The sequence below is a fragment of the Bubalus bubalis genome, chromosome 15 (assembly GCF_019923935.1).
Source record: "Bubalus bubalis isolate 160015118507 breed Murrah chromosome 15, NDDB_SH_1, whole genome shotgun sequence".
Classification (NCBI taxonomy): domain Eukaryota; kingdom Metazoa; phylum Chordata; class Mammalia; order Artiodactyla; family Bovidae; genus Bubalus; species Bubalus bubalis.
Genome location: NC_059171.1, coordinates 78,782,144 through 78,794,746, shown reverse-complemented (window position 1 = coordinate 78,794,746; position 12,603 = coordinate 78,782,144). Strand labels below are relative to the sequence as shown.

The following is a 12,603-nucleotide window of genomic DNA, read 5'->3' as shown; positions in this document are numbered from 1 at the left end:
CTCGTACGTGCCTGGGAAGTAGAAGTACTGGGTCATAGGGTAGCTAAATGTTTAACTATTTGAGGAACTGCCAGATTGTTTTCCAAAGTGGTTGTACTAGTTAACAATCTTAGCAGCCGTGTGTGAGAGTTTCAGTTTCTCTATCCTCATCAATGCTTGTTATTATCTTTCCTCTTTTTTTTCCTTCAGTTCTATAACTTTGACAATTACTGGTTAGTTTTCATCCACAGTAACCATCTGTAGACTTTTGATGATGGTGACAGACACGTAGGTAGCCAGCATACAGAGCTTGTGTGGTGAGTCTTCGTTACGTCTTCTGACAACCTCACACAGCATGTTCCTTGTTCCTTTGGCCCAGCAGCTTTGTTAGTCCTGGTGTCAGAGCACACGCCTGGAGCTCCCACCTCCTCCATGACAAATTGCAGGATTCCTTTGAATACCCGAGGGGCACGCTTCCTGAAAGCCCCTCTGTGGAAGCTCTTGTGAAGGTTGATAGTGTATTTTCTGGTCACCACCTTGTCAATGGTGGACTGAGCCTTCTTCTTGCCACCCTTCTTGGCGGGAGCCACCTAAACCCAGGCGACAAGGAGGCTGCGAGTGGAGTGGGACAAACCCAAGTCTGGTCCTCTCTCCTGGCCAGCTTCGTGCAACCGTCCCCGGGGCTCTTGGAGTCCCAAGTCTGGGTGTTGTTATCTTTCTGATTATAGCTATTCTTATGAGTGTTAAGTGGATTCTCCTTGTACTTTTTTTTTTTTTTTGGCTTGTTTAAAATGTAAATGTGATTTTTATTTGTATTTGTAAATATTTGTGTACATTTAGTAATGGTAAAATGGTGTAATGGTAAAATGGTAAAATATCATTAGTTTGCCATATTAGATATATATATATATATATATGGAGTATATATGTGCCATGCTGGGTTAGTTTCAGGTATACGCGGAGTGAATCAGTTATACACATACTACATAACACCCACTGTTTTTTTAGATTCTTTTCCCATAATAGGCCATTATGGAGTGCAGTTCCCTGTGCTGTACAGTAGGTCTGTATTAGTTATCTGTTTTATTCTACTTCTGTTTTGGGAACAAGTTCATTTGCACCCTTTTTTAGGTTCTGTATATAAGCTGCTGCTAAGTCACTTCAGTCGTGTCCGACTCTGTGTGACCCCATAGACGGCAGCCCACCAGGCTCCCCTGTCCCTGGGATTCTCCAGGCAAGAACACTGGAGTGGGTTGCCATGTCCTTCTCCAATGCATGAAAGTGAAAAGTGAAAGTGAAGTCGCTCAGTCGTGTCCGACTCCTAGCGACCCCATGGACTGCAGCCTACCAGGCTCCTCCGTCCATGGGATTTTCCAGGCAAGAGTTCTGGAGTGGGGTGCCATTGCCTTCTTTGCTGTATATAAGCAGTATCCTTTATTTGTCTTTCTTGTGTCTCGCTTCACTCAGTATGACAATATCCAGGCCCATCAATGTTGCTGCAAGTGGTCTGTTCTTTTTTATGACTGAGTGATACTCTATTGTATATGTGTACCACAGTCTTCTTTATCCATTTCTCCATTGATGGGCACTAAGGTTGCTTCCATGTCCTGGCTATTGTAAACTGTGCTGCAGTGAACATTGCAGGGCATGCATCTTTTTGAATTATAATTTTCTTCATCCTTGTAGTTTTGATTTGATTTCCTTTACAGCTAATGGTACCAAACATCTTTTCATTGTGCTTATTGGCCATTTGTACATTTTGCTTAAAAAATGTCTTTTCAGAAACTTTATTTTTTTCTAAAACATTTGTTTGTTTATTTATTTGGCTGCTCAGGGTCTTAGTTGTGACATGTAGGCTCCTTGTTGCAGCGTGTGGGATCTAGCTCCCTGGCCAGGGAACGAACCCGGCCCCCTGCATTAAGAACAGGGAGTCTTAGCCACTGGACCACCAGGGAAGTCCCAGATCCTTTATTTTTGATTGGGTTATTTGTCTTTTTATTACTGAGTTGTCTCTTCAAGAAAATCAGAGATACCAAAGGAACATTTCATGTAAAGATGAGCTCGATAAAGGACAGAAATGGCATGGACCTAACAGAAGCAGAAGATATTAAGAAGAGATGGCAAGAATACACAGAAGAACTGTACAAAAAAGATCTTCACGACCCAGATAATCACGATGGTGTGATCACTGACCTAGAGCCAGACATCCTGGAATGTGAAGTCAAGTGGGCCTTGGAGAACATCACTACAAACAAAGCTAGTGGAGGTGATGGAATTCCAGTTGAGCTGTTCCAAATCCTGAAAGATAATGCTTTGAAAGTGCTGCACTCAATATGCCAGCAAATTTGGAAAACTCAGCAGTGGCCACAGGACTAGAAAAGGTCAGTTTTCATTCCGATCCCAAAGAAAGGCAATGCCAAAGAATGCTCAAACTACCGCACAATTGCACTCATCTCACACGCTAGTAAAGTAATGCTCAAAATTCTCCAAGCCAGGCTTCAGCAATATGTGAACCATGAACTTCCAGATGTTCAAGCTGGTTTTAGAAAAGGCAGAGGAACCAGAGATCAAATTTCCAACATCTGCTGGATCATGGAAAAAGCAAGAGAGTTCCAGAAAAACATCTATTTCTGCTTTATTGACTATGCCAAAGCCTTTGACTGTGTGGATCACAATAAACTGTGGAAAATTCTGCAAGAGATGGGAATACCAGACCACCTGATCTGCCTCTTGAGAAATTTGTATGCAGGTCAGAAAGCAACAGTTAGAACTGGACATGGAACAACAGACTGGTTCCAAATAGAAAAAGGAGTATGTCAAGGCTGTATATTGTCACCCTGTTTATTTAACTTATATGCAGAGTACATCATGAGAAACATTGGACTGGAAGAGACACAAGCTGGAATCAAGATTTCCGGGAGAAATATCAATAACCTCAGATATGCAGATGACACCACCCTTATGGCAGAAAGTGAAGCGGAACTCAAAAGCCTCTTGATGAAAGTGAAAGTGGAGAGTGAAAAAGTTGGCTTAAAACTCAACATTCAGAAAATGAAGATCAGGGCATCTGGTCCCATCACTTCATGGGAAATAGATGGGGAAACAGTGGAAACAATGTCAGACTTTATTTTGGGGGGCTCCAAAATCACTGCAGATGGTGACTGCAGCCATGAAATTAAAAGACAGTTACTCCTTGGAAGGAAAGTTATGACCAACCTAGATAGCATACTCAAAAGCAGAGACATTACTATGCCAACAAAGGTTCATCTAGTCAAGGCTATGGTCATGTATGGATGTGAGAGTTGGACTGTGAAGTTGGACTGTGAAGAAAGCTGAGCGCCGAAGAATTGATGCTTTTGAACTGTGGTGTTGGAGAAGACTCTTGGAGAGTCCCTTGGACTGCAAGGAGATCCAACCAGTCCATTCTGAAGGAGATCAGCCCTGGGATTTCTTTGGAAGGAATGATGCTGAAGCTGAAACTCCAGTACTTTGGCCACCTGATGCGAAGAGTTGACTCATTGGAAAAGACTCTGATGCTGGGAGGGATGGGGGGCAGGAGGAGAAGGGGACGACAGAGGATGAGATGGCTGGATGGCATCACTGACTCGATGGACATGAGTCTGAGTAAACTCCGGGAGTTGGTGATGGACAGGGAGGCCTGGCGTGCTGTGATTCATGGGGTTGCAAAGAGTCGGACGCGACTGAGCGACTGATCTGATCTGATCTGAAGAGTTCCTTTTATGATGTAGATGCAAGTTCCTTATCAGACGGTTTGCAAAAGTTTTCTCCTGTTCTGTGTGTTGTTCTTCCGTTTTCTTGATGGTGTCCTTTGAAGCATAGAAGTTTTAAATTTTGATGCAGTCCACTTTATCTAAAGTTTCTTTGTTGCTTGTGCTCTCAGTGTCATATCCAAGATCTGAGCTATTTTATGTGAACTTTATATTTAAAGCAGTTTAATTCTTAGAACAGATCTAGGAGAGAGGCACTGTTGTTATCCCGTCTGTAGATGAGGAGCCTGAGGTGCAGGGAAGTGCGTTGACGCAGCAGGGTCACAGCCGGTGAGCGGGGCTGCGGGAACCCAGACCCACACGTTTGTCTCCGGCGCCTGTTCTCTTGGCCACCGTCCTCTGTTACTTTCTATGCTGCTGCTGCTGCTGCTAAGTCACTTCAGTTGTGTCCGACTCTGTGCGACCCCATAGACGGCAGCCCATCAGGCTCCCCCGTCCCTGGGATTCTCCAGGCAAGAACACTGGAGTGGGTTGCCATTTCCTTCTCCAATGCATGAAAGTGAAAAGTGAAAGTGAAGTCGCTCAGTCGTATCCGACTCTTCGCGACCCCATGGACGGCAGCCTACCAGGCTCTTCCGTCCATGGGATTTTCCAGGCAAGAGTACTGGAATCGGGTGCCGTTGCCTTCTCTGGTTACTTTCTATGGGACTAGTTAATAAGGTCTTTACTTCTTTGAGTTCTTATTAATTTTTTTTCCTCATCAGGGACCTCATCTCTTCATTTACCTTGCAGAGCTTGGTGTAGTTTTATTTTAGGTCTGATGTAGGTGGAAGCATTGCTATCAGTTAATTTTTGTACTACCCTCCCGTGATAATTGTTGCTAATTGACCTAATAAAGTCCTACTTAAGTCTTTTCTGGTCATTACACTAGAAGTAGCGTCATAGCTATAGAACAGTTGAAGAAAGTATTTGATTTTATTTTTGCTAACCAGTGAAATAAAACCTCAGTGTTGACGTAGATTATAAATTTTCCAGAGTAGGGTCACGGTCTCCCTCGTCTTTCATTTTGTTTGGTCGCGATGTGTCTGCATGGCGCCCTGCTGCCCCGCAGGCTAGTTAGAGCGTGGTGCTCGTGGATCATTGTGATGATGGGATTCTGACGACAGCATCTGCTGTTTGTTTCACAAGGAGAAGGGGATGCAGGGATACTGCTCAGATCTGTTTCAAAAGCCTGGACTTCTGAGAAGAGTTCCACAGGCCATAGAAAGATATTGTCACTAATTTTAAGTCTATCTTAGACACATTATGGTTACATAGCAGAGTAAATTTATTAACTAGATTTTATAAGAGAAGTATACTATTGATTATTTGTTTTAATTAAAATATTCTGCCTTGGATAAAGTAATTAGTGCTCATGAGTGAACAAGAATAAGTTTGCGTTTATATGTGACATGGGGGCAGGCTTCCTCCATATATATACATGTTTTATCTGTTTTTCAGAGTATTTTTATAGCTTTTCAACTATGTTCTAACTTTAGAATTGTATTTAAGAAAATTATCACTGTATCTGGTGCAGTGTGCACTGAGTTTATCCTGTCTTATGCACAGAATTCCACCATCTCCTGGGTAAAGATTTTCCTCTCATTATATTGAGTTAATGTCATACTTATAGGAACTGTGATTTCTAGGCCTTGCTCTCCATGCTTTTGAAGTTGGCTATCAAATATGACTTTCCCTTTGTTTCTTGGGTTTTCATTGTTCAATTAGAATTTTTGAAGATGAACGTATTTTAATATTTTGTACAGATTTCCCTAGAAACTTGATGTGTTTTCAGTTTATGAAAACTTAAATATACTCTTGTTTTTATTTTTTTAATTCAATTTTACTTTTAGCCACACTGCATGGCTTGTGGGGTCTTGGTTCCCCAAGCAGGGTTTGAACCCAGGCCCCCGCCGTGAGGGCGAGTCACTAAATCCTCGCCACTGGGTTGCCAGGCGATTTCCTACTCGTTTTTAAGTAGTTACTTTTCACTAGGTATTTGTTTCTCTTTATAATAAAGAGTTTTCATTTATTTTTAACTGAAGGATGATTACTTCACAGTACTGTTGGCCTCTGCCATAGACTAACATGAGACAGCCACGGGCATACACATGTCCCTCCCTCCTGGAGCTCCTCCCACCTCCCACCCTTCCTGCCCCTCTAGGTGTTAGAGAGCCCCAGTTTGGGTTCCCTGAGTCATACTGAAAGCCCCCACTGGTTGTCTCTTTCACATATGGTAGCGTGCAGGCGCCCGTGGTGCTCTCGGTGAGGCCCGCCCTCCAGCCTGGCCCCCAGCCTGGCCCATGAGTCTGTTCTCTGCTGCGTCTCTACTGTTGCCCTGTAAGTAGATTCCTAGGTTGCCCTGTGAAAAAAGGTAGCATATTACAGATACCTTTTACACTTGGCTTTTTTTGGTTTTATTTTTAAATTTTATTTTACTGTGTCTGTTTTTACCATCTTTTTACAGACTGGAAATCAGTCTGTATCAGCTTGCGGACATCATCCTGCTTCCCTCCAGGGGATCTTCCTGACCCAGGGGTTGAACCTGGGTCTCCTGCACTGCAGGCAGATTCCTTACCATGGGGGCCACCCGGGAAGCCCCGTTCACTTTCTCTACGTGTTCTTGTCTGTTTTACTGTTTTATTTACCCAGCCTTCTAATGTGGACGTTTTGGTTGTTTCCATACTCCGTAAATTACAAAGGACACTGCAGTGAATGAGCTTGTACGTGTGCGTTTTTGTGTTGTTGGAGTTGTGTCTTTGGCATAAATTCCTGCATAGGGAATCACTGGATCAAAAGGTAGGTATGTATGGCCTTCTGTTCAGTTTTGCCAAACTCTTCTCCGTCAGGGTCACACCGTTTGGCCTTCTCAGTGGCAGTGCATGAGAATGCCTTTTCAGCACAAGTTCACCTGCAGAGCCTGCTGTTAAGCATCTACGTTTTTGCCAATTAGACAGTTGAGAAATGGTATCTCTTACTATTAGTGAATTTGAATTTATTTTTAATGTTTAAGGGCTATTTCTATGTTTTTTTAATGAATTACCTGCTCATATCTTTTGCTCATTTTGTTCTTCTGGATTTTTAGATTTTTTTTTTTCTCTCAGTTTTTATGGCCTGTTTATATATTAGGGATGTTAGCCCTTGGTGATGTATGTTTAAAATACTTTTCTCTTTGGTTGCTTCTGTTTTGGCTTCGTTTATAGTATTTTCCCTGTGTTTTTAAGTAATTGAGTTTATTAATTTTTAAAATTGCCTTTGGATTTGAATCATATTTGGGCTTCCCTGGTAGCTCAGCTGGTAAAGAATCCGCCTGCAATGCAGGAGACTGTGGTTTGGTTCCTGGGTCGGGAAGATCCCCTGGAGAAGGGATAGACTACCCACTCCAGTATTCTTGGGCTTTCCTGGTAGCTCAGACAGTAAATAATCCGCCTGCCATGTGAGAGATTTGGGTGCCATCCCTGGGTTGGAAAGATCCCTGGGTTGGGAAGATGCCTGGGCTGGGATAATCCCCTGGAAGCATCCTTAGAGAGCCTTTCCTTAATTCAGGTTTTAGATGAACTTACCCAAGTTTTTTGAGCTTCTATTATGCTCTTCTGTTGTGCATTTAGGTCCTAGACCATTTGGAGTTTGTTCTTGTGTTTGGTGTGAAGTGTGGGTCTGGTTTTATCTTTCCCCAATGGCCTTCCAGCTGTCCCAGTGCTGTTTACTGACAAGTCCATCTTTGCCCTAGTCATTGGTGCTGGAGGAGTTTATCCCACACTTGTCCTGGTTAACATCAGACTTCCCAGCTGCCCTGTCTTCCTGCTGTTCCCCAGCAGGTCAGGGCTGGTGGTGCCCACGTGGCAGGGCTTGTCTCCTCATTAGGGAGCAGATGCACGTGAGCTCATGTCGTGCCAGCCTGCTGATCGTTGCTGGAATCGCCGTCACACTGGTACCTGCCTGATCTAGGGCCCTTGTTGTTTTTGTGGTTTTGCCTTTCTCTCTCTGCTGCTTCGCCAGGCTCTGCTTTATTCCCTCTGTTCCTGCTTCTCTTTGTCTGTCGAGTTTCCACCTTGGGCCTCCTGTATGCTCTTGCCCGTCCTAGGAACACAGTGACTCCCTCTTGACTGAAAGATTAAACAGTTGTTGGGTTGATACTTGAGAGCCCTTGTGATGATTCCCCCCCAACTTTCCCATCCTTCTTAACTGCACCCTCTCCTTTCTTTTGCTGTCGCCTGGGTCTCAGCCTGCCTGTGGCACTGATTTTTCCTGTCTGTAGACTCTGTGTTTCACGGGTTCACAATAATGTTACATGTGGGCTGTCAAAACCTTATAGGTGTCAAGAAAGATCAAACCCATTGGATACCAGTATTTTTAGAGGGTGTTATTCTTCTATTGAGTGAAATTAAATCATCAGCTTCACTAAGCTCTCCCGTGAGCTGTGTTCTTTTTATGTTCCTACAGATTATATTTTTTTGGTTGCTGCGTATGCCTTTTCCCCCAGCCTCACTCCTGGAGTTCAGTAAATCATTAAAGTTGAAGTAAAAGTCTCTCAGTCGTGTCTGACTCTTTGCAACTTCATGGCCTATGTAGTCCATGGGATTCTCCAGGCACGAATACTGGAGTGGGTAGCCTATCTCTTCTCCAGGGGATCTTCCCAACCCAGGGATCAAACTGGGGTCTCCTGCCTTGCAGGCAGATTCTTTACCAGCTGAGCCACCAGGGAAGCCCAAGAGTACTGGAGTGGGCAGCCTGTCCCTTCTCCAGGGGATTTTCCTGACCCAGGAATTGAACCGGGGTCTTCTGCATTGCAGGCAGATTCTTTACCGGCTGAGCTACCAGGGAAGCCCCTAAATCATTAAGGGAACCCTCATTATCAGTGGTTCCCCCCCTTTTTTTTAAAGGATAGGGGGACCGTTTGCTCCTTCTCCCTTGTTGGGAGCTTCTTGATGAGGTGAGTTTCCATAGGAGGAATGAAGACCCACCTCGTGTTGACCCCCACTCATCCCCTTCCTTTCTTCAAGGGAAAAGGGTCAAATTTGACAATATAAAGACAAATGGTTAGAGCTGATGAGATGAAGACGACGACCTATCACCTATGAAATATTACTCCACGCCACAATGCAGTGCGCCGTGACCATGAGGAGCACACGGTGCAGGCTGAGTGCGGCAGCTAGAAACGCAGGCCCGAGCCCACACCCTGCGCTGGAGAGACGGCTCTGTGGTCTGGAGAGCTCGGCCTCTCCAGGACCGTTTCCTGTCCGGCAGAAACAGGGCTCACTAGGAGTCCCCCTTCATAGACTTGCTGTGGCTTGTAAAAGAGGACGCGCGTGGACACCCCCACACAGGTCCTGATTCCTTGTAAGTGCAGAATGACACAGGTTTCACTGGACGGAATCATGACCACCCACGGTGGCCCCTCAGGGCTCCGAGGCTTTGGAGGTGGACTTCTCAACTCTGCAAGGCCCCAGGGTTGTGTCATTGGGCCTTGCTGATTTGAATCTGTTCTTTAGAAAGTATAGATTTTAGGTATTTTTTCATGTGTGCATGCCCTCTTATTATTTATAGTTCTACCCTCTCATCTCTTGCTGGGATTTTCACAAAATCTGTAGAAACACAAAATCCGAGGCCACCTGCCTTCTCCCATCTCTTGTGCTTCTTTCTCCCCCGGTTGAAGGGACCTCTGTATAGGGAATGTTCTTTGTTATTCTTTTCCTGGAATCTCTCTCTCTGTCTGCCCATCTTTCACCTGTCCTTCTATCTGCTTACTCTTCCGTCTTGTTCCCAAAAGCATCAGATGCAGCTTACAGAATACCAGAATACCAGATGAGCTGGTGAGAAATGGGGCCCGGTTTAGACAGCAAGGTGAGGAGATGAGCTTGCGCGAGGGGTGCGGGCTGTGTGAGGCGCACGCCTTTGCCCCGTGAGCTCCGAGATCGATAGCAAGCGTGTGCCTGAGGACCCCAGCAGAAACACGAGGGAGACAGGATGCTCGCTGTCCGTGAAATAAACAAGGGGCTTAGAAGAAGCCAGCTTTTCCTGCTCTGAGGCTTAGGAGAATAATTTTTGCATGTTCTCTGAAATCAAAGAGTTATTTCACCTTTCTTTTTTTGTCAGAGTTCTCTGGGTCATTGGTTACATTCTATAAATGGAAATGTCCCCAGAACTCTTCCCCCTGTGTGTGTGACGGCTAGGGAATTAGGTGGTTCTGCTTATTGACAGGGCTTGGCCAGAAATAGCAAAGGACAGCCTCGAAAAGGATGTCAGTATTTGCAAGTTATGTTTTCTTTTCGGTGCTCAGTTCAGGGAACATTTTCACCTAGTTTATCTCCGTTTGAGGGTGCAGTGTGGCCTCTTGCTAGCATTAAGAGCTTTAGTGCTCGGAGACGGTGCACGCTGACTGCATTGCCGTCAGGACAACTGAGCTAGCTATTGTAGATGTGTTACTTTTTATATAAAGCATTTCATGTTCTTTAATAAAAAGTTTCAACAGGGAGGAAGGCTTTATTCTGAGTTAATTACCATGGAATACAATGCTTTGACCATTTAGACTATTGAAGGCAAGGTGTAAGCCGTGAAGACTTTTAAAAACGATGTCATTATTTAAATTTCAGTCAGGACTTTTCAAGCTTTATCTTATCTGTGCCCGTCTTTTAAAGTAATAAAGCAACAAGACGGAAGGAGCGAAAGGTTATTTCTTGTCTTCCCCCTGGTGTGCAGGTGCGCTCACTACCAACGGCATCAACGCAGACACCAGCACGGAGATTGGACGGGCGAAGAACTGCCTGAGCCCCGAGGACATCATTGAGAAGTACAAGGAGGCCATCTCCTACTACAGCAAGGTGATGCCTCCCGCAGGCCCTTTCTGTAGCCATGCTGCTTTAGGCAGGGGTCCCTGGTGCGCACCGCACAGTCCGCCACGGGGCCTTCCAGTCAGTGGTCTCTGTAAGTACTCCTGCGTTGTTCCCGGGTGCATAATACCATATGCCTGAGAATGGTTTTTGTTGATTGAAAATGCTGTATATTTAATTTAGTGTCTGAGAAACGGGGGGAAAGAGGCTACCATAGCCCCACTATTCAAGATAACATCTCAATATCTATTTTCTGTCCTTTTTTGCCAGGGTATACTATCTGTATCATAAAAATGGTGAGATTCTGTATTTATTTACTGTGTGGAGACGTACATTTTTCATTTGGCATATTATGTGTGTTTCTACATTATCGAATTTTCTGTGACATGGTTTTTAATCAGCTGTATAGCAATCCATCTTGTGGATACACCATTTTTTTTTTTACTTTGGACTGAAGAAAAGTTTAAATTTTAAATATATTTAACTGAAATACTGGAAAAGGGCCTGGGGTTGTACAGAAGAGTGATAGCGAGTGAAAAATGAACGTCCCCTACTTCCCCTTCCCTTATTCCCTAAGAGTAGCAACTATTAACAATTTGGGCTTTCCAGGTGGTGCTAGTGGTAAAGAACCCACCTGCCAATGCAGGAGACATAAGACTCAGGTCTGATCCCTGGGTCGGGAAGATCCCCTGGAGAAGGAAATGGCAACCCACTCCAGTATTCTTCCCTAGAGAATCGGATGGACAGAGGAGCCTGACGGGTTACAGTCCATGGGGTTGCAGAGTCAGACATGACTGAAGTGACTGAGCACAGCACATATCCCTTTCATCACCTTTATGCCTGTGAAATATACGTGTGCATATACACGTATATGAGAAATAAATGCCTATACCTATGCATAGTAAATGTATGTATATATGTTTTATTTACAAAAATGAGACCATACTATATAATTTCTTCTGCAGCTTGCTTCGTGCACTCAGCCATATATCATAGATAGCCTCCCATTTCAGGCCTGCTTGATCCTTTCAAACAGAGACTCCTTCCAGTATGTGGATGTAGTCATTTCTGCATCAGTTCCTTTTGTGGAGAAGGTCATGAATAAGACACCTGCAGCAGGGCCAAGGGCCTCCCGCTCAGCGTTCCCGGCTCACCCTGACTTACCCAGTTACCAGTGGATGGACACTTAGGTTTTCTCACTTTCTCACTCTTAGGAAAAATGCTTGACTGAACATTCTTAGTCTTGTCCAATAGATTCTTGTGTTCTTGTGTGTTCTTGTGTTCCTTTAGTTAAGATTTCTGGAAGTTTAGTCACTGGACCGGAGAAGGCAATGGCACCCCACTCCAGTACTCTTGCCTGGAAAATCCCATGGATGGAGGAGCCTGGCAGGCTGCAGTCCAGGGGGTTGCTAAGAGTCGGACACGACTGAGCGACTTCACTTTCACTTTTCACTTTCATGCATTGGAGAAGGAAATGGCAACCCACTCCAGTGTTCTTGCCTGGAGAATCCCAGGGATGGGGGAGCCTGTTGGGCTGCCGTCTATGGGGTCGCACAGAGTCGGACACGACTGAAGTGACTTAGCAGTCACTGGATATGACATTTACATATATCATTGGTTGCTTTCAAGTTACTCTCCAAATTTGTTCTCCAACAGGGGATGAAAAGATGGAAAATTACTCATTTAACCAATTCTCTATTACTGAGTATTGTATACAGCTTGGACAACACCCCAAACATAGGGAACTCGAGGGCAAACTATAACAGTAAGGACTTTACAGCCAATAATGTCTTAGGTCTTGTTTACAAAGTGTCAGCAGATTGCCAGGAAAGCTCTGTAAGAGAGTATTCTAAGACAGTACCAAAGAGAAAACCCATCAGGAAAAGATTCACTATATTAAAAACGGTTTGACCACAACCTAAATGAAAAACCACGTAAACAAAATGCAAGCAACATCAAGAAAAAGATCTGCGATGTGTGTCCATGACAGACACGAAGCTAACACCCACAATTTACAAAGAGCTGTC

At 44.4% G+C, this 12,603-nt stretch overlaps 1 protein-coding gene across 13 annotated transcripts in view; it reads left to right on the top strand.

The window, feature by feature from the left end:
* The window catches only part of TRAPPC9 (trafficking protein particle complex subunit 9), a 388,230-nt gene that overhangs the window by 31,134 nt on the left and 344,493 nt on the right, over nucleotides 1-12,603 (top strand). For all 13 annotated transcript variants that reach the window (XM_025264824.3, XM_025264825.3, XM_025264823.3 and 10 more), the window contains one exon: nucleotides 10,446-10,567. In XM_025264824.3, the coding sequence (XP_025120609.3) occupies nucleotides 10,446-10,567 (122 nt within the window). The remainder of the gene's footprint in view (nucleotides 1-10,445; nucleotides 10,568-12,603) is intronic.